Source organism: Suricata suricatta, chromosome 8 (assembly GCF_006229205.1).
Source record: "Suricata suricatta isolate VVHF042 chromosome 8, meerkat_22Aug2017_6uvM2_HiC, whole genome shotgun sequence".
NCBI lineage: Eukaryota > Metazoa > Chordata > Mammalia > Carnivora > Herpestidae > Suricata > Suricata suricatta.
The window spans coordinates 118,186,964-118,207,679 of record NC_043707.1 but is presented as its reverse complement, the minus strand read 5'-3'; the positions used below and the strand labels follow the sequence as shown (position 1 = coordinate 118,207,679).

Below are 20,716 nucleotides of genomic sequence, written 5' to 3'. Positions count from 1 at the left end.
GCCATGGAGCTACCAGGTGATTAAGACAGTTTATAGGTCTTGTGAGGGAAAAAATCCTAACAGTTGGTAATAGTATCTCATTTACTGAGTGCTTCCTGGGTTAAGAGCTTGCCATGCATCCTAATCATTATAACGGCTAACATTTTTAAAAACAGACTCTGTTCTACATGCTTTATCTCATTCAATCCTCAAGAAGACCTATAAGGTGAATATTATGAGCCTCACTGTAAAGAGCAAAATAAAGATTTCAAGGCTCAGAATTGGCAGAAGTAGGATTTGAACTAAGGTGGCGGCAAAAGAAATATTTAGGACTTCGGGTCAGCAAAACTAGGTGAAAGACTGGGTGTGGGGGGCTGAGGGAAGCGACTCCCAGGTTTTGACTAGGGTGGACCAGAGAATAATAAGCCCAAAGACAAAGATGAAAGCCCAGTTTGAGTTTGAGCCGCTTGGGGGCCACTGGTGGATACAGTCCATCTGGCGCAGGAGCGGAGAGGCGGTTCCGGTCCCCTCCCTCCGGCCTGAAAAGACGGTGGGTGAAGGCACGCTCGGGAAAAGCAGGAGGTGACTTCCCTCCCTCTGGGGTCTCCCGAGCAGCAGCTGCTGGAAAGGCGTAGGGGACCACGAGACAAAGAGAGCGCGCAGGCACCGCCTTTGTCCGCGCGGCCCCTTTAAGAAGCGCGTACCCAGCTTCCAGCCCGCCTTGTATGCAAATTTCGCGGCCGGTCGGGAGCGCGCGACTGATACCCAGGGACTGGGCTGCGGCGGTTAGTCCTCTCCCGGCCGCCGTCGCCTCCGACATATTGCCCGCAGGAGCTGCGGCGGCGGAGCGGAGAGCGCCGGGGGGAGGAGATGGGTGAGCTGAGCGGGTCCGGCTCGGCCGGGAAACGGGCAGGCGTGGGGGTCGGGATGGCCAAGCTGCTGATTGCTCCCCCACGCGGACAGGATCCCGGCGAGGGAAGGGGGAAGGGATACGGGGCACAGAGGGACCCCGCCCCCTCCTGTCGCTTTGCGGGGTGGGGCCTTGGTTGTGGGGCGGGGCATTGGCGCGGGGGCGGGGCTTCTAAAAGGGAGCGGGCCTGTGGGGGCTTGGGCTTTGGCGGGGACCCGCTCACCTGGCCTAGAAGTGGGGACAGGGCGTAGGGGTAGGCGGGGCCTTAGTGTTGGGGCGGAGCTCCTGGGCTGTTGGGGCTTGTGCGGGGGCGAACCTTCTGGCCTGTCAGGGCTTTGCACTAGGGGCAGTGGGGCGGGAAGACCTTCCTGACCAAGGCAGCCCATTCTGCAGCCGGGCTTCTGGGCAAAGAGAGCTTTTATTGGCTTGTGGGCGCGTTTTTTTGGGCTGACAACTGTGTGTAGGCGGGGCTTCTGGGCCTAGGGGCTTTACGTGGGTGTAGAGCTTCTAAAGAGAGGAGAGTGGGTGTGGACAGAGCTTTTGGACTTGAGGGTGCATACGTGGGATGTTTTAAGCCAGGTATAATAGTGTATGAACAGAGCTTCTGGGTTGGGGACTGATTGGGGGCCGAGCTGGACAGTACTTGGAGACACGTGTGGGAAAACCTTCCCGGCTGGGAAGCTAGGGCAAGGGGGTGTGTGTGTGCGCGTTGCGGTGAGGTGGTTTGAACAGGGCTGTAATTTTGATTAGGACTGGCCTGGTGCTTAGGACCTTTGTGCAGGATGCTGCCTGGGAGTTTGGGCTCCGCTGCCAAGCCTAGAGAAATGGGGTTTGGGTCCACAATCACAGCATTCGCCCAGAGCCCACATCCTTGGCCCTGTGCTCAGGTCCTGGGTTCTGACCTGTCTTGGGTTCTGACTTGTCCAGCTCTGCCCCCAGTCAGCCCCCAGCCCAGAAGCTCTGTTCATACACTATTATACCTGGCTTAAAACATCCCACATATGCAACCTCAAGTCCAAAAGTCTGACCGGGAGACCCCAGGATGCCTACTGAGCTGGATCTTGGCCTCTAGAGAAAAAGGCTTCAAGGATGTCCAGAATCATAAGCCTAAAGAGACTTGGAGAACCTGAACAGGACAGTGTAACCCAGAGCTAAGACTCCTAAACTACCTGTGACACAGTGTAAACTCAGTTTTGCAATCTATGGAAAACCTACATTGCTGGGTACATCAACTCCTCAAGATAGACTTCTAGAGCTACTTACTTTATGCTGGGCTCTGTCGTAGGGGGAGGGGATACACCACTGAAAAAGAGGGCTAAAGGCAATGACCTCACTGACTTTCCGTTCTGGTGAGAAAGACAGACAATAAATATGTTAGCAGATGAATAAGATAAATTCTAAGACTGAGTCGTGAAAAAAGTAGAAATAAGAGGGTTATGAGGGCAGATGCTTAAAAAATGGCAGTCAGGGGAGGGCCCTCCAGATGGGATACAGCAAGTATAAGAGGTGGCAACAAGTTTGGTTTGCTTAAGGAGAGAAAGGGCAGGATGGGCGAAGCATGGAGGCCAGGCAGAGAATGGTAGGAGGTGAGATTGAAGGGTAGGCAGGGGCCAGATCAGAGGGCTCTGTGATTAAATGATACAATGAGACACTGGGTAACTAGTAGCCAGTATCATTGCTGTTACCCTTGATATATGCCCTCTGTCTTGAGGATCTACTTTATGTTGAGTCCCACAGGAGGACGAAGAGGTCCCAACAGGACATCTTACTGTCGAAATCCGCTGTGTGAGCCAGGATCCTCAGGGGGCTCTGGTGGAAGCCATACCTCCAGCGCGTCAGTCACCAGTGTCCGTTCCCGCACCAGGTAGACCACCTCTTTCTCTTACCCCTCACAGGGGGCTCACAGGAGCAGCAGGAACAAAGCTCTCTCTCACTGGGCGCTAGGGTGTGATCCCCAAATGCCGGATGGGGGCTTAGCGTGCAGTGAGCAGCAAAAGACTCAGAGGCGGTGGTCACTTGGGCAGATGCGGTGAGACATAATTATGTTACAGGATGGCAGCTAACAGTTGTGCTCCTTGTTTCCTGGTGGCTTCAACGAGTAGTCTCCGCTCTTTGGGCTTCCTTTTCCTCATCTGGAAAATGGACCTAATAATTCCTTCCTTCCTGGGGAATGTTGGAAAACCTGACTAAGATTAGGGATAGGAAAAGTCTCTGTCGACTCCTTTGTCTGAGGGGCAGGGTTAGGACTTCATCCCTGCCATGAGCTGCTTTTCTGACCCAGCCCCACCATCCTGTGCCCCAGAAGCCCTTCTTGGTGGCGTTCTCAGGTCAGCTCCTGATGTTGGGTTTTTTTTTCCCCTCCCCACCTCCCAGGAGCAGTTCTGGGACGGGCCTCTCCAGCCCGCCTCTGGCCACGCAGACGGTCGTGCCCCTACAGCACTGCAAGATCCCCGAGCTGCCAGTCCAGGCCAGCGTTCTGTTCGAGCTGCAGCTCTTCTTCTGCCAGCTTATAGCCCTCTTCGTCCACTACATCAACATCTACAAGACGGTGTGGTGGTATCCGCCTTCCCACCCGCCCTCCCACACCTCCCTGGTAGGTGCCCAGCTAGGACCGGCCGTGTGTGTGTGTGTGTGTGTGTGTGTGTGTGAGAGAGAGAGAGAGAGAGAGAGAGAGACATTTGGCTTCAGTGTAACACAGCTTACCGAGTACCCTATACCTTTGGCCTCATGCTGGGCATCAACCACGTAAAAGGAACAGGAAATGAATGATTCCCAAACACTCATCCTAATTGCTCAGTACTGCTTAGGCGTTTCAAAGGTATCGGAGATAAATCGGACGAATTTTGCCTAAAGGAGTGCAGACTCTTAAGTCCTGTGGGGGATAAGAGCCACAGGCGTACATGAGTATTTCAAGGAGCGGAAAGATCTCCATGCAGAAGCAGAGGTCCTGGGACCGGAGCATTGGTGATCAGAGCAACAGGGCTCCTGCACCACTGTCTTATCTCCAGAGACTGTCCCACTTCCTCTTCTGGGTCCTGTTCTACTCCTCTAGGTAGTTTCATGGCCTGACTCAGCTAGAGGCCTGTGAAGGTCAGAGAGTGGGGATAGTCCCTGTGGAAAGGACTGGGCAGTGGGGAGGTGGGTTTGAAAAAAGCCCGTATGTGGGCAGGGGGCCCACGTGACCCCCAGCCTCTGCCCCCTGACAGAATTTCCACCTGATCGACTTCAACTTGCTGATGGTGACCACCATCGTTCTGGGCCGCCGCTTCATTGGGTCCATCGTGAAGGAGGTGATTGGGTCCTAGAGGATGACCAGGGACTTTGGGACTCCCCTCTCCCCTGGGGGTACCAAGGAAACACGCCTAGCCCTTCAAGCCCAAGGCATTTCCTTGGGGGCTCCCTTTGAACTTGGCTGGAGAACATCGCACACATCCCATCACTCTTGGAATTTTCTGGGCGTCAGGGAAAAGCATTCGCCTTGCCGGGTTCTGCCCAGCCTGCTGCTCCATGGTTCCCTTTGGGGGTGGATCTCAGGCCACACTGGGTGGGATTTGGGCACAGCCCCCAAGGCCTGCATCCAAGGCCCCATCCTGTCCTATCTCGCCCCGACCCAGGCTTCTCAGAGGGGGAAGGTCTCCCTCTTTCGCTCCATCCTGCTGTTCCTCACCCGCTTCACCGTTCTCACGGCCACAGGCTGGAGTCTGTGCCGCTCCCTCATCCACCTCTTCAGGACCTACTCCTTCCTGAACCTCCTGTTCCTCTGCTATCCGTGAGTACCCCTCACTTCACCCCTCACTGCCTAGTACCTGGCTCCTGACCTCCGCCCTGAGTGGGGCTGGGGCAGCAGGCCCCCATACCTGGAAGACGCGGGACAAGGCAGCAGCAGTATCCTCTCTCATTGTCTGAGAACATCCCCCTGAAAACAAGATGGTTAGTTTTTTTGCAGGACAGAAACTGAGACATCAGGCATAATTTACCCAAGGGGCCACCAAGGGGGAGAGTCAGAATGGGACTCCGATCTGAGTATATATGCCAAAGGGACAGTTCCTGATGGGGGTGCATGGCCTTTGTCTCCCCCCTCTCTCCCCTCTCTCTCTGGCTCTTTCTCTTCCTCTGTCCTTTTGTGTATCTTAACGTTTATGTAATCTCTCGGTGCCTCCCCCAGGTCCGTGTGCATGCGAGCACCTGTGTGCGTGCATGTCTCTGTGTGGGTGTCTGTGCATGAAGTGTGTGTGTGTGCGTATCTACACGTGCATGTGTGTGTCAGTCTTGGTGTCTGTTTCGCTCACTCACCTCATGTCACCAGAGCACAGATTATTGAGGATAGGAAGATAGCATCTGGGAAGAGCCCAGGATTTCCCCCTTCTGACCTGGAACCGGGGAGAGGTGTGGCAAGACGTCCACACTGGCTGTTGTTCCTGGCTGTCTGGGCATTTACAATCATTTCCCAACCCCTGGGCTTTCTGGTTCGTGAGTGTCCCCAGGCTGGGCCAGTTCTGGGCCCTGGGAAACTTCAGAGCTGGATGTTCCTCCCTCTGCACCCTGCATGACGAAAAGGGCACTGTCACGGGAGGACCCCCATCATGCTTACTTCAGTTATAACTAGTTTCTTTTTAATGTTTTTTTTATGTTTTTTATTTCTTTTTTGAGAGACAGAGAGAGACAGTGCAAGCAGGGGAGGGTCAGAGAGGGAGATAAAGAATCTGAAGCAGCCTCCAGGCTCTGAGCTAGCTGTCAGCACCGAGCCCAACGCGGGGCTCGAACTCATGAACCATAAGATCATGACCTGAGCCGAAGCCAGACGCTTAACCAACTGAGCCTCCCAGGCGCCCCATTTTATAACTATTTTTTAATGATAAGAGTGACACATCTCATGTAAAAACATTAAATGTTACAGAAGCTTTTAATGTAGAAAATGAAAGTCACATATAACGTCAGTCCTCCAGAAAACCATCGTTTGCAGCATATCCTGCCAAATTTTTCTGCCCAACCATACACATGTATACTTTTTTGGCTAACAAAAAAGGAATTAATCTATGCCAGATGTACAATTTACTGCCTTTTTTTTTTTTTTTTGCATCATCATATGACTCCTTTTTCCATGGCGATGCATACAGGTCTGCCTCATTTATTTTAATGGCCTCATAGTATTCCATTGGATAGATTTTTCACAGTTGTTATATATGTCTTCTATTGGTGCCCTTTTGAGGTGTTCTTAGCTTTCCCTATTGCAGACAGTGACGTAGGGAACGTTTTTTTGTGTACATGTTTGCCCACTTGTCCAACATTTCTGTCCATAGATTCCTAGATGTAGAATTACTGTACCAAAAGGGGCAGTACATTTTTGACAGATGTTGACAAATGGTTAGAGTCATCAACAGTCGCCCTCACTCTTTACTTTGATTACTATCCAGTGAGTCCTCTCTCCTTGGATACATGTATCACCCAGCAGCATTCATATTTTGCCTTATTTTTTTTTATTATTTAATGTTGAATTTTTTGTTAACATAAGACACACATAGTCTAACAAATCAGTCCAGTAGTGCTAAAAGGCTTATGATGAAAAACAGCCTCCAACTCCACTTTTTAACTTTTTATTTTATGTGTTAATTTTTTGAGTTTATTAATTTTGAAAGAACAAGCATGAGCAGAAGAGGGACAGAGAGAGGGATAAAGAGAACCCCAAGCAGGCTCCACACTGTAAGCACAGAGCTTCGTGTGGGGCTTGAACTCATGAACTGTGAGATCATGACCTGAGCTGAAATCAAGAGTCAGACTGAGCCCTCCAGGTGCCCTACTTTTTAGCTTTCTAGTCCCACTCCTCCAAAGTGATCTCTTTCACTGTTTCTGGCTTTCGGTGTTTTTTGAGTTACCTCCATAATTCTAGTATCTTTGTACCTTTATTCCTTTCCAAAAATTATGATTGATTTCATAGTTGGGTAATAGGTTTACAGAGTTAAAATTCAAGATGTATAAATGTATGTAAAAGTGTATAAAGAATACAGAATGAAAAAGTCTCTCTTTGGCTCCTGTCTCTTAGCTACCCAGTTTCCCTTCCAAGAGGTAACTGTCACCGTTTCTGGTTTCTTGTATATCCTGGAAATAAATGTGTTATGCATATACAAGCAGACTGTACACACCAACACATACATCGACTCCCTTCAGTGACAGGTGAAGATTTACTCAGTTCACCCTTCCATCGGTACCATTCCCAGTATTTGATAACTTGTTATTTTTATTTTTCCAATGATTACCTTTTCCAATAATATCACTGTGCCTGTATTTTTTATTTCATCAGCAACAGTATCTTAATCCCTTTAACATAGGCAATAATATTAGGAACTCTACCCTTCCACTTTTCCTCCCTTCTTCCTCCTCTTACTCCCTGGCAGCTAGCCTCTTCTACTGTTAAGCTTGACATTCACATTCTCCTGTAGAACCACATTTAAGTCTTCGTTCTTTGTTAAGGTTAATTCCAGAAACTAAAAAGCCAAAAGCAGCCCTGATGTTAGTATGAATATGAAAATACCACTCACCTTAGGGCCAAGTAGGGTACCTAAGTGGCATTTCTTCTCTATAGTTACTGTGTTATAATCTTGGGCCTCTTAAAAAAAGGAAGTTCCACACAGGTGCCTCCTTAGCATAGTAGGTAGCGTGTCAGTCTCATAAAAAAAAAAAAGAAAGTTCCTCGTGTCCAGGTCAAATGGTTTCTCTTTTCTTACATTCCATCAATTATTGAAAATCATGCCACATTTTAGTTTACTTCGTATTTAGATTGTAACTTTCTTAGCCTTTTTTTTTTCCCCTTGGAGTTCTAATTGCCTTTCTTTTTTCTTGTTGACAAAAGAATGATGGGCCTTCAACATATCCTCAAGTTTATCCAGCCTCTCAGTCATGGTACCTGTTGCCTGGAGTCCATTTCCCCCCCTACAGACATCCCTCCTGGAGTCCTTCATCCTCCTGCTCCAGTCTGGAGTGGTTGCTCTTTAGGCCTGCTCTGCAGCTCTCAGCCTGGGACTTCCCTTCGCTGCCCTCCTGGGTTGGATCCACTGTTTCCTGGATCCCATGTCTTCCTCTTTCTTGGTTTTCTCCCTTGTTTTGCTGGAGTGCATTATCAGGTAATTTCCTTAACAATGGGTGCGTGGGAGGGATATACATTCAGAGGCCTTGCATGTCTAAAAATGTCTTTATTCTGCCTTCATACTTGATTGATGGTTCAGCTAAATGTAGATTTCTAAGTTCAAATTCACATTCTCCTAGAAGTTTGAGGGTATTATTCCACTGTTTCTAGCATCCAGTGTTTCTAATGAGAAGTCTGATGCCAGTTTGATTCCAGTTACTTTGTATATGACTTGTTTTTTCCTTCCTAAAAGCTTTTAGAGATAGCCTGTTTGTCTTTTGATTAACTGAAATTTTATAAGGAGGTGTCTGGTGTGAGACTTTTGTCAGTCATTGTGTCCACACTCTAGGACTTTTTTAACCTGCAGATTTGGCTATTTCTTCGGATCAGGGAAATTTTCTCCTATTATTTCTTTGATAATATCTTCCCTTCCATTTTTTTCTTCTCTCTGGGACTTCTGTTCTTAAGGTGGTAAACCTCATAGATTGATCATCTGTTTCTCTTATATTTTCCCTCATATTTTTCATCACTCTCTCTTTCTCCACCCCCCTCCCCCACTGTCTTTCTTTCTCTCTGTCTCTCTCTCTTCTGTCCTCACTCTTTCTCCTCTCTCTCACTTTTTACTTTGCCTTTAGGGAGATTTTCTCAACTTTATCTTCCAGCTTTTTTATTGAGTTTTTCAGCAATCATATTTTTTTTAATCTCTCAGGCCTCTTATTTTCTGATTGTTCTTTTCTTTTTTTTTTTAATGTTTTTTATTTATTTCTGAGAGACAGAGAGAGACAATGTGAGCAGTGGAGGGTCAGAGAGAGAGGGGGACACAGAATCCGAAGCAGGCTCCAGGCTCTGAGCTGTCAGCACAGAGCCTGATGCAGGGCTCGAACCCACGAACTGTGAGATCATGACCCAAGCTGAAGCCAGACGCTCAACCGACTGAGCCACCCAGGCGCCCCAAGTTTTATTTATTTTTGATACAGAGAGAGACAGAGCATGAGGGGGGAGGGGCAGAGAGAGAAGGAGACACAGAACCGGAAGCAGGCTTCAGGCTCTGAGCTAGCTGTCAGCACAGAGCCTGATGCGGAGCTCGAACCCACAAACGTGAGATCTGACCTGAGCCGAAGTCGGAGGCTTAACCGGCTGAGCCACCCAGGCGCCCCTGATTGTTCTTTTCTCATAGCATTCTGTTCCTGTTTTAAAAATCTCTCACGTTCCCTCAATTTTGTCTTTCCACTGGGGTCAGTCTTTTGTTTCCTGCTGCTGGTTTGCTAAGCATAGTTAGTTTCTTTGGTTGTCTCTTTACACTTACAAATGAAGGACTGAGTAGGTTGGAGCACACTTCCTCTCCCTCCGCCACTGTATATGTGAGTGGGAGGTTTGACCAAGGATTCTAACTATAAGAGCAGGACACACAGACTGGCAGGCTTTGCCTTAGGAAGAGTGAGTGCGGTGCTAGTCATGCGCCCCCATAGGCCAGAAACCAGGATGAGGGGGTTACCCTAGGATGCCCCCGTTAGAGACATCAGTTCTCCCCAGGATAGTTTAGTCAGATTCTTGACAGCAGAGTCCCTCAGGGTAGATTGTGTGTGGTGAATAAGAGAAGAAAGGGACTGACTCTTATAAATAAATACAGATCTTTGTTCAGTCCTTCTGCACCCTTCTCCCCCTTATCAGTTGTGACTGCTTCAAGCCAGAGTCTCTCTTGGGTCACTGGGCAGATGAGTTCCTCCCGCAGCACAGTCCTCACAGAATATTCCAGACCTACACCGTCCAGTTCAGTTGCTTCTAACCACCTTATTGAACATTTGAAAGAAGCTAGTTTGGATTGAAGTGTGTTGTAAGTGTGAAATACATTAGATTCTGAAGACTTAGTACAAAAAAACAAAGTAAGTAAGAATCTCATTTTTAAATAATGATTACATGTTGAAACGAGGATGTTTGGCATATATTGGGTTAAGTCGAATGTTAAAATTTATTTCATTTTTTTTTCAATGTGGCTACCAGAAAGCTTCAAATTACAAACGTAATTCTCATTATATTTCTGTTGGACAGCGTTGCTCTAGGTGATGGCTTCCTTCCTCCTCTGTCAACATATTTCCATCTGCTTTCGAAATTTGTCAAAATCGCTTGTGAACCAATAACCCCGCTCCCATTCTTTTTGCTGATATGAATTTCTTACCTACTTTTATACGGTCTCGAGTAGAGAGGGTGAGTGGGGACCTGCCACCTTGTATGTGAAGCTGCTTCTAACGTGTGACCCGAGGAGCAGTCACTTCCTGTTGCCGAACAACATAATTGTATCTGCACTCCTTCTTAGAGGCAACGCCAGGGAGATTCTTGAGCACTTGCCCTTAAATTTGAGTCTGAATCCCTTGTATGATCCTGTAGGTGCCCTACCCCTTCATTCCCGCAAGGTGTCCTGAGGAATGTTTTGGAAATCCCGTTACAGTCTTCTTTTCTGCCTCGCAGATTCCCTGGTCTCTCTTTTCTAAATAAAATTTTATGGATCTTCTGCTTTGGATCAAACATCGTGCTGGGTGTTGTTGCAAGGTTTGGAAGAGAGTACTTAATTTATGAAAGCACTAGGTGTAATGCCTGAGTGTAGAGAATCAATATAAGCCATGTCATTTAAAGCAAATTAGGGAAACTGAGGCTCATAGAGAAGAAATAACTTGCCCTAAATCACAGTGCTAGTAAGTAGCTGAGCTGGAATTTTGATCCTAGCCTGTTTGACCCCAAGGGTTATGGTCCTGAGCACAGTTCTCTAAGATTATCTTACTTAACTGTCCCCCAGGGAGAATGGTAGCATCATCATTTATAGACCAGAAAGCAACAACCCAAAAAGGCGAACTGCTTGCCAAGGACACTCAGGTACCCTTTCTTGGAACATCAGAAAATAGGAAGAAAAACCCTACTATTGATAAGAAAATGTTGCATTCTCACTGACCCTAACTCGTGGGGACGGCCCAGCGACCTTTCTGGGGCTGTGTCTGAGGGCCTGGGGAAATTGACAAGCCCCAAGCTGCAGAAAGGAATACAGCGTTCCGTGGACCCGTGCTAGGCCAACGTAGCCACTTTTTTCCCCTCTATATATTATATTTGAAGTAATCTCTACGCCCAATGTGGGGCTTGAACTCACAACCCCAAGATCAGGAGTTGCGTGCTCTACCAACTGAGCCAGCCAGGCACCCCGGCACTTAACTACTCTTTATAATTATCTACTCTCCTGGCCTTGAGGTCCATCTAGTTTTCTCCTCAAAAGATACCAGCCATATAGTCAAAATGCCCCTGGACTAATTAGCTCCACCTCTAAGGGTACTGCTCAGGGAAAGGGATTTGTACTGCATTGTCACTACACTGTCACTGCCTGGCACCTGATAGGCACACAGTAAATACTGTTCCTGGACCGCTTTCCTCCACAAGTTGAAGAGCTGTCTCTAACGGACGACGTTGTAACAACTTAGGCCTCTCTTGTGGTACCGTGTCCCTTTTTTTTTTTTTTTTTTTTTTTTTAAGTAAGCTCAGTGCTCATCATGGAGCTCAAACTCACCCCCATCCCTGAGATCAAGAGCTGCATGTTCCACTGCCTGAGCCAGCCAGGCGCCTCTCATGCATTTTTTTTTTTTACTAATTAATTACTCATAGTATTTGTTGATTATGCATTCTGGGTTTGAATCTCAGCTCTATTGCTTCCTTACTGTTGGGTAAATTTTGGGAATCCACTTCACCTCTCCAAGCCACAGCTTCCTCAAAAGGGTACAAAATAACAGTCCCTAATGCATAGTGTTCTTAGCAGAGAATGTGTGTAAGGCACTTAGGACAGTGTCTCGAGCATAGTGTGTGCCTGAGGGATGTGGGCTGTTGGGTTCACCGTTAGTCAGCAACAGACTGTCAGGCAGGGCCTTGTCTCCTGCCTCCTACTTTGTTCCCGATGCTCGGCACAATACTTGGCCTGCACTTGATGCTAATACGTGTGTTGAATGTCTGACCAGAGCCTGGCTATATAGAAGGATGGGTAAATTCTCTCCTCTGAGCAGCCGGGAGAGCAGAGGCCCGGGGAGGAAAGAAGATTCCCTCCAGGGGTAAGGATTGGGATCGTGGCCCATGGGCAGGCCTGCCCTCACCTCTGCCTTCACCAGCAGGTTTGGGATGTACATTCCGTTCCTGCAGCTGAACTGTGACCTGCGCAAGACCAATCTCTTCAGCCACATGGCCTCCATGGGTCCCCGGGAGGCGGTCAGCGGCCTGGCACGGAGCCGGGACTACCTGCTGACGTTGCGGGAGACGTGGAAACAGCACACGCGGCAGCTGTACGGCCCGGACGCCATGCCCACCCACGCCTGCTGCCTGTCCCCCAGCCTCATCCGCAGCGAGGTGGAGTTCCTCAAGATGGACTTCAACTGGCGCATGAAGGAGGTGCTGGTCAGCTCCATGCTGAGTGCCTATTATGTGGCCTTTGTGCCTGTCTGGTTCGTGAAGGTGCGTAGCTCAGCTCATGGAGAGGGGCGGGGGGACAGGGCCTGCCTGGGGCCCTCCTCCTTGCATGAATAATTGGACCATTTTTTGATAGGATTCCCATCCGTTCTCTTGAGGGCCAGAGTGACCACTACCTGGATTTTAGAGTAGAGAGAACAAGGCTCACTGAAAAGGAGTGTCCTGCACAGGGTCACCCAGCCAATGATTGGGACACGATGCTGCTGGTCATAATACTTGGTTGATAACAAAAAACAGTGATGTCGTAGTTCACTGTGGCTGTTTTGGCACAGGCATGTCACAGTGTCCAGCTTCATCATTAAGTAGGAAAGCCAGGATTCATCCAGATCTGAGTGACTCCAAAAGCGTGTGCCTTCTCTTGTCTGGCCTTCTGGGAAGGTACCGCCCCAGCCGTCAGTAGGCTAGAGACGTTTCTCCAGGGGTGGACTGCGCTGAATGATTTGAGGCTGAGAGGACTTAATATTTCTTGAACACCTACAATGTGCTAGAGCTTTCATGAGTATGATAATCCTCCTAACGCCTTTCCTAGGTGGTTGGTAGCTATTCATACCCTCATTTAACAGATGAGGCAGCTAGAGCACAGAGAGTGAAATGGCTTGCCCAGCATCACATGGTTAATAAGCAGCAGAGTCAAGCTTTGAACTGATGTCTGCTGGACGCCAGAGCGATTAGGCAGTGGGAGCGGTTTTCTGTAAGAGGAGCTGATAGAGAACCGAGTAGTAGGCACAGGGTCTAAGCCCATGGTTAAGCCTTCTTTGTTAGGTGTCTGATCCTTGGTCTCGGGCCCCCACTGAGGGCTGTCCTGGTTTCTGGGGCCGACAGAATCGGGAGGGGGAGGGAGGGAGGCCCCTGTGGACATCCCAGGCCTTAACCCACCTCCCACTGCCCCCAGAACACGCATTACTATGACAAGCGCTGGTCCTGCGAGCTCTTCCTCTTGGTGTCCATCAGCACCTCAGTCATCCTCATGCAGCACCTGCTGCCTGCCAGCTACTGCGACCTACTGCACAAGGCCGCTGCCCACCTGGGCTGCTGGCAGAAGGTGGACCCGGCGCTGTGCTCCAACGTGCTGCAGCACCCGTGAGTCCCCTGCTCGTCTCTGCCCAACCCCAGCCCTCCTGGTCAGTGTCTGATGTCACTCCTTCCCCGCCAACGCATTCATGTGGTTGGCAGGTAGTTGTTGAGCACATCTTGTACGCTAGGCCTGGTGGCCAGAGGAGGGTAGGGCAGGACCCAAGGCAGACATGTCCCTTGTCCTTAGGTAACGTGCAGCGTGCTGGAGATGTGAGGAGACCAGACAGGAAATTCACAGACTCGTTGACTTTCCCACTCACTGAATGTTCTTTATTCAGCTCGTTGAGCGGTATGCTCTTGCATTCATTCATTGCCTCTCTCCTTCCGTCGCTTGCTCACTCATCCATTCAATCATCAGGTCGCCTCGTTTCCAGCAGTTACCGCTACCGAAGCCCTAACCAGCCTGGTGCTATGGACCAGACAGAGGAGCTTAGATTTTGACCTACAGACAGAGGGGGGCCAGGGAGGGTTTTGAACAGTGAAGGAACCCATTCCAAAATGCCTTAGAGACCTCCATCTGGTCAGAGGATATGGTGCTGTGTTAGCCTTGACCATGGTTAGGGTGAGCCCTAGCCAGGGAAGCAGAGCCACAGGGAAGAAACGACTGAGACAAGGCCCTTGAGGAGTTCACGGTCCGGTGGGGGTGATTGTACCCAGTTAGGACGATGGGGTGAAAGAAGCCCAGCTGCAGGGCGGCACCGCAAAGGCAGGCGTCACCCGCTCGGGAGCCCTGAGGTGCTGGGCCGGCTTCCCCTCGGCCTGGCTCGTCCTTCCTGGGGCCTTCACCGCAGTACTTTTCACCCAGGTTACCCCTAATTTTCCTGTCTGCATTCTCCCATTAGACCAGAAGCTCCTCAAGGCCAGGCCCACCTGTACCCTGTCTGAGCCATGGGCCCAGCACAAGGTGTGGCATAGAAGAGGCCCCCAGGACAGATTTGTAGGGGTGGGCCCACCAAGAAGCAGAGATGCAAAGGGAGGCCACAGAGGCCAAGCTTCCTGACGTTGGCTCTCTCTGCTAGTCAGGGTCCCTCCCAGGCTCCGTCCAGGTGGTCCCGGAAAGGGGATGGAGATCACCAAATGGGCTCAACAGGGGCTCGGCTTAGCCATAGCCTCCGAGAGGAGGGAGGAATGGAAAGGTAGAATATAGTTAAGGGGCACCTGGGTGACTCAGTCAGTTGAGTGTCTGACTCTTGATTTTGGCTCAGGTCGTGACCTCAGTGGGGTCATGGGATGGCGCTCAGCATCGGGCTCCACGCAGACCATAGAGCGTGCTTAAGTATCTCTTTCTCTCCGCCTCTCTTCCCTGCTCGTGTGTGCGCGCGCTCTCTCTCTCTCTCAAATAAAAAAAAATAAAAATTAAAAAACAAAGAGAATATAGCTGAACATGAGGAGGTACCTGTCTGTCACTCACCATGGTCCACAGAGAAGACCCAGGCTCCTTCACATGGCTTCCCAGCTGCTGCACTGAGTCCCGTCAGCCCTTTCTGCCTCATCGCTCCCCATGCCTCCTCTCATACTCTGCTCTAGCCAGACCACACTGCTTTAGATCCTGCAAATTCTATATGCATGTGTGTATCCAGGCTTTTGCATGTGATGCTTGTTTTGCCTGGAACACCCTTTCCAGTTCTTTTCCTGACTAATTCCTGTGCATTCCTTAGCACGTTGCTTCCTCCGCAGCACCCAGGATGGGTTCAGTGCCCCTCCCCTGTGTTCCTGCTACCCCACAATACGATGATCATTGCACCTAACACTTTCTGCTGTGTCTGCTTAGTTACTTGCCTGTTAACCTGTTATTCCAGGAGTAAAGCTCCTGGAGGTCAGGGTCCTTGCTTGTCAAGAGCTCAGCCATTTCACTCCCAGAGTGCCTGGCTTATAATAGGGCCATGGTAAATTTCTGTGGTTTGTGTCTAGTCTTCTTTTAAGGTAAAATTTATATACAGTCAAATGCACAAATCTTAAGTGTACAGTTCTTTGAGTTTTGTTAGTCATATATACCCATGTAGCCCACATCGAATCAAGATGTAGAACATTTTCAGCCTCAGAAAATTTCCTCCCGGCTTTTGCCAATGACCGCCCCCTCACCACCACCGCCCAGACAACCATTTTTCTACATTCTTTCAAAACTAACCATAGGTAGGGGGCCTGAGTGGCTCAGTTGGTTGAGCATATGACTCTTGAGTTCAGCTCAGGTCATGATCCCAGGGTTTTGGGATCAAGCCCTGCATCGGGCTCCATGCTCAGCATGGAGCCTGCTTAAGATTGTCTTTCTTGGGGCATCTGAGTAGCTCAGGTGGTTGAGCGTCCAACTTCGGCTCAGGTCATGATCTCATGGCTCATGGGTTCGAGCCCCACATCTGTGTTGACAGCACAGAGCCCACTTTGGATCCTCTGTCTCCCTCTCTCTCTGCTCCTTCCCTGCTTGTGCTCGCTCGCTCTCTCTCTCTCTCTCTCTCTCTCTCTCTCTCTCTCAAAAGTAAGTAAATCTTTGTAAAAAATTTTTTTAACATTTATTCATTTTTTGAGAGACAGAGCATGAGCAGGGGAAGGACAGAGAGAGACACACACACAGAATCCAAAGCAGGCTCCAGGTCCTGAGCTGTCAGCACAGAGTCAGATATGGGGCTCGAACCCACGAACTGTGAGATCATGACCTGGGCCGAAGTCAGACGCCTAACCAACTGAGCCACCCAGGCACCCCTGAAAGTAAATAAACCTTAAAAAAAAATATTCTTTCTCTCTTGGGGCGCCTGGATGGCTCAGTTGGTTAAGTGGCCAACTCATGATTTTGGCTCAGGTCACAATCTCATGGTTCATGAGATTGGGACCCACATGCTTAGGATTCTTTCTCTGCCCCTCCCCTGCACATGCACGCTCTCTCTCTCAAAATAAAAATAAATAAACCTTTTTAAAAAGATCTTCTCTCTCCCTCTGCCTGTCTCCCTTGCTCATGCATGTACCCTTGTATTCTCTCTCAAACAATTTTTTTTCTTTTTTTAATAAATAAATAAAACAAAAAAACTAACTATAGGTTAGCTTCGGCTGTTCTACAACTTCACATAAATTAAATCTTGGTTTCAGTTTCTTTTTCATTCAGCATATTGCCTGTGAGTTTCATCCATTTTATTAGATATAATGTGATAACTGCTTTTTCTTTTTTTTCTACATTTTAATTTTTTTATCTTTGAGAGAGAGAGAGAGAGAGAGACAGCACATGAGTGGGGGAGGGGCAGAGAGAGAGAGGGAGACAGAATCTGAAGCAGGCTCCAGGTCCTGAGCTGTCAGCACAGAGCCCAATACAGGACTCAAACTCACAAGCCGTGAGATCATGACCTGAGCTAAAGTCAAACGCTTAACCAACTGAACCACCCAAGCACCTCTCCTTTTGTTGTTGTTGTTTTTTTGAGAGAGAGAGCACCACACAGGCAGGGAAGGGACATAGGGAGAGGAAGAGGGAGCCTCTCACGCAAGCTCCATGCCCAGTGCGGAGCTTGATCTCACAACCTTGAGATCATGACTTGAGCTGAAATCAAGAATCGGACACTTAACCAACTGAGCCACCCACGCACCCTGATAACTGGTTTTTAAATAAATGGATCAACAGGGTGGAAACATGAGATAGAGTTTTTTGGTAGACAGCAATCCTCTGTCCTCTGGCCCAGGACCCTGGGAGTCCCTGGGAGATCTGGCAGAATGCTGGAAGAATGAGAAGATCCCATCATCTTATTCCCATGCTTACTGAGGCCCCTCTATGCCAGGCCGAGTGCCACGCTCTAAGGACATAGAGATGGATTGGAAACCATCTCTTCCCTCAAGGGCTCCCAGACTAGTGAGGGATACGATGAAATAAGTGATAAAACATTAGGGAAAATGGACCAGCAGCAGGAGATTCAGGGAGCAGTTGGGGAGTTTGGGAAAGGCTTTCTGGAGGATCCTAAGTTTAGAAAGAGTTTGCCAGAAGGATACGGCATCAGGAAGTGCATTTCGGTTGGGGGGAGAGACTTAACGTAGAGACATGAAACAGTCAGCTGTGCTGGAGGAACTAGAGACAGTTCTGAGTGGCTTGAGCCCGAGCTACACGGTGGGAGTCATGGAGGGGCCTCAGAGGCAGTGCCACATCCTGGGGGACTTGACTCTGAGGGCACTGAAAACACTTAAGAGGGTTCTGAGCAGAGAATAGGCTCAGCTTGGTGTTTTACGAAGACCCCTCAGGCAGCTGTGTCAGGCTAGAGGTGAGACCAGGTGAGGGAAATTCACCCCGAGAGGGAAAAGGGTTTCCTTGATGGTCCCTCAGACATGAATGTAAACCCTAGACCCTCTACCTCCCAGTGCAGTGAATTTCTCATGATTGTTAACCCCATTTTACAGAGGAGGAAACAGACCCAGAAAAGGAAAGTCGCTGTGTCTAAATGATAGAAATGGGAGTAGGGGGCCCAAGCTTCTGGTACCCCCTTCTGTGGATGAGCTGGGCATAAGGGGCACTGTTGGGCTGTGCCTCCAGGTGGACGGAAGAATGCATGTGGCCGCAGGGCGTGCTGGTGAAACACAGCAAGAACGTCTATAAGGCAGTGGGCCACTACAACGTTGCCATCCCCTCTGACGTCTCCCACTTCCGCTTCCACGTGAGTCTCCTCCCTGGGCAGGGAGGGGTGGGGCCTGATCTAGAGGACAGGAGGATCCCGGGACGGGAAGGTGATGTCCTAGCAAGAGAAAGCTATTTTTAGCATTTCCCAAAGCCAATGGAAACTACAGACCGTGCAGCACAAGGACAGCCATGCCAGTGGTGACTTCATAACTGTGGCTCACTTGGTAGCAGATCTTTGAAAACATCGGGGGGAGGCAGGAAGGATGATACAATAAAAGAAGAGGTTCTTAGTGGCGAAAATAAGAACTATCCCCGTTCCATATGGTGCACCAGGCACAGCGGTAAGCAGTTGCCCAGCAGCCTCTGTGTAGTCTTCGCCTGTGTGTGAGAGAAATGCCACGGCTATCCCTGTTTGCTGAGACTGAAATTGCTCAGAGGGTCTAAGTCGTTCAAGGGTGCCTTGCTCAGAAACTTGGGGGTCTGATGGTCATGACCCCTGGACTCAGCATTATGGAAAACGTTGCTCAAAATCACTGAGGCTAGTGATCTCCATTTTATTGGCTTATTTTACACTCAAAATCCTCTTTTCCGACACAGTCATAGGCTGACGTCCGGTATATAGGACCTCTTGGCATGCCTCTATTTGGAAGAGCTGGAACTCCCTTCACTTCCCACTCACCCCCTCTCTAGCCACTAAAAGTCCTCCTCAGAAGGGCTCCAAGGAACACAGTTTAAGGAATCATTGATCTGGTTGGTCTCTTCACAGTAGAGAAACATGAGGCCCAGACAGGAAAGGGACCTGCCCAAGGCCCTGCAGCATGTCAAGTGCAGAGCTGAGGCTGGCATGCTGGTTTCTTGGACTCTCATTTCCTGCCACTTCTCTCCCCATCATTCTGTAAGCAGCTCTTGAGGTTAGGTACCTTGGCCCCTGCAGAACTGAAATTCCTTAAGATGTTGATCACACTTCGGAACGGATCAGAACATTTTTCTTGAGTCCCTATTCTATCTTCCTCTGTAAATACCAGGCCAGAGTGAGGTGTCACCATATGCCCTAGAAGCTTCTGGCCTAGCTCGGGATGCTACCCACGAAGATGTGGGTTTCTCAGGCTGCAGTCTCTGCCGACTTTCCTTGCCTTTGTCATAAGATTCTAATTCGGTCAGGCCTGACTATACCCAGCAGGATCACATACGAAAAGGTGTTGATTATAGACCAGAAAAAGTAGGAGCGAGTAAGCGAGGCCTCTCAAGAAAAGCTTCCTGGAGGAGGTAGAAGTTCCACACGATCTAACTTACGTGGGAAGAGGTAGTCTTGGCGGAAGAAACGCCACAGGCAGAGGCGGAGAGGTGGCAAAGTCCACGCCCAGCCCTACAGTCTTCCTTCCCACCCACGGCTGCATGGAGCCCCCAGGGCCTGTCCCCTTCGCTGGCCCACCCAGAGCCCCCACCCAGGAGGCAGGTTTCTGGAACATGCTTCCCAGTCCCAGCCTACCCTTTCTTGGGCAGTTCTTTTTCAGCAAACCTCTGCGGATCCTCAACATCCTGCTGCTGCTGGAGGGCGCCGTCATCGTGTACCAGCTGTACTCCTTAATGTCCTCTGAAAAGTGGCACCAGACCATCTCCCTGGCGCTCATCCTCTTCAGCAACTACTATGCCTTCTTCAAGTTGCTGCGGGACCGCTTGGTATTGGGCAAGGCCTACTCCTACTCGGCCAGCCCCCAGAGGGACCTGGACCACCGGCTCTCCTAAGCCCCAGGGTGACCCCGGGGACAGCATCCAGGTTTCCCCCAGGAGCTCTCCGGGAAGGGGCTGTTGGGGAAGGTTGGGGGAGGGGGCAAAAAGACACAAAAATGGACAAAAAAAATTGACCAGAGCTTTGTATTTTTGTTACATACTGTTTCTTTCTTTGATAATTGATGTGATTATGAGGGGGGGAAAAAGTCCTATTTTTATACTCCTATTAAGCCTGTGTGTCCTGTGTTTCTTTCCCTTCTTGCCTGTCAGGCAGAGAGCAGAGGTTAGGATTCTGGGCCAGGAAGCCCTATGTGTGGCTTCTGGGGCCCCTGTGGGTCCTACCTTCTCCAGTGGAGAGGAGATGAGGCACTAGAAGTCAGGGGAGCAGTGGTAGCTACTGCTGGCTGAATGCTGTGTATCAGGCATTTCCATCATGTGTATTATAAGCCTCATCTCAGTCCAACTTTTATGACAACCCTAGGAGCTAGGTGCTGTCACTCTAATTCTGTAGATGAATAACCAGCTCAGAGAGCTATAGTGACTTGCCGAAGGTACACAGCAGCCGGAAACCCTCCCAAAAGACAACACCACTGTCTCCGAAGAATGTGATGTCCTGATTCTCTCAGCATGCAGTCACTGAGACCCTGCTCTGTGTTACCTGTTATGGTAGACAGGATGCCAAGACACCGAAACAAACAGGTCATGCTACACTAGGGTGGGTATAACAGTTACAAGTGCAGGAGTGCAGGAGAGAGCATGCTTAGTGCTCTCTGGGTTTTTTGGAGGGGGCAGTCTGAGTTGTCAGGCACTTTCTAGGTGAACAAAATGG

General features: G+C 49.5%; 1 protein-coding gene across 2 annotated transcripts; it reads left to right on the top strand.

Moving 5' to 3' along the window:
* Window positions 1-743: 743 nt before the first annotated feature.
* TMEM39B (transmembrane protein 39B) lies at window positions 744-20,117 on the top strand. 2 transcript variants are annotated; one of them, XM_029948766.1, is made up of 9 exons: window positions 744-853; window positions 2,627-2,753; window positions 3,263-3,482; window positions 4,096-4,179; window positions 4,504-4,658; window positions 12,149-12,485; window positions 13,393-13,580; window positions 18,073-18,193; window positions 19,660-20,117. In XM_029948766.1, the coding sequence occupies exons 1-9, from the start codon at window positions 850-852 to the stop codon at window positions 19,900-19,902; spliced, it is 1,479 nt and encodes a 492-aa protein (XP_029804626.1). In that variant the 5' UTR covers window positions 744-849; the 3' UTR covers window positions 19,903-20,117. The 2 variants fall into 2 exon arrangements, with proteins under 2 accessions (XP_029804626.1, XP_029804627.1); XM_029948767.1 differs by lacking the exons at window positions 744-853; window positions 2,627-2,753; window positions 3,263-3,482; window positions 4,096-4,179 and adding an exon at window positions 7,737-8,007 and having other exon boundaries at window positions 4,586-4,658.
* Window positions 20,118-20,716: the final 599 nt, after the last annotated feature.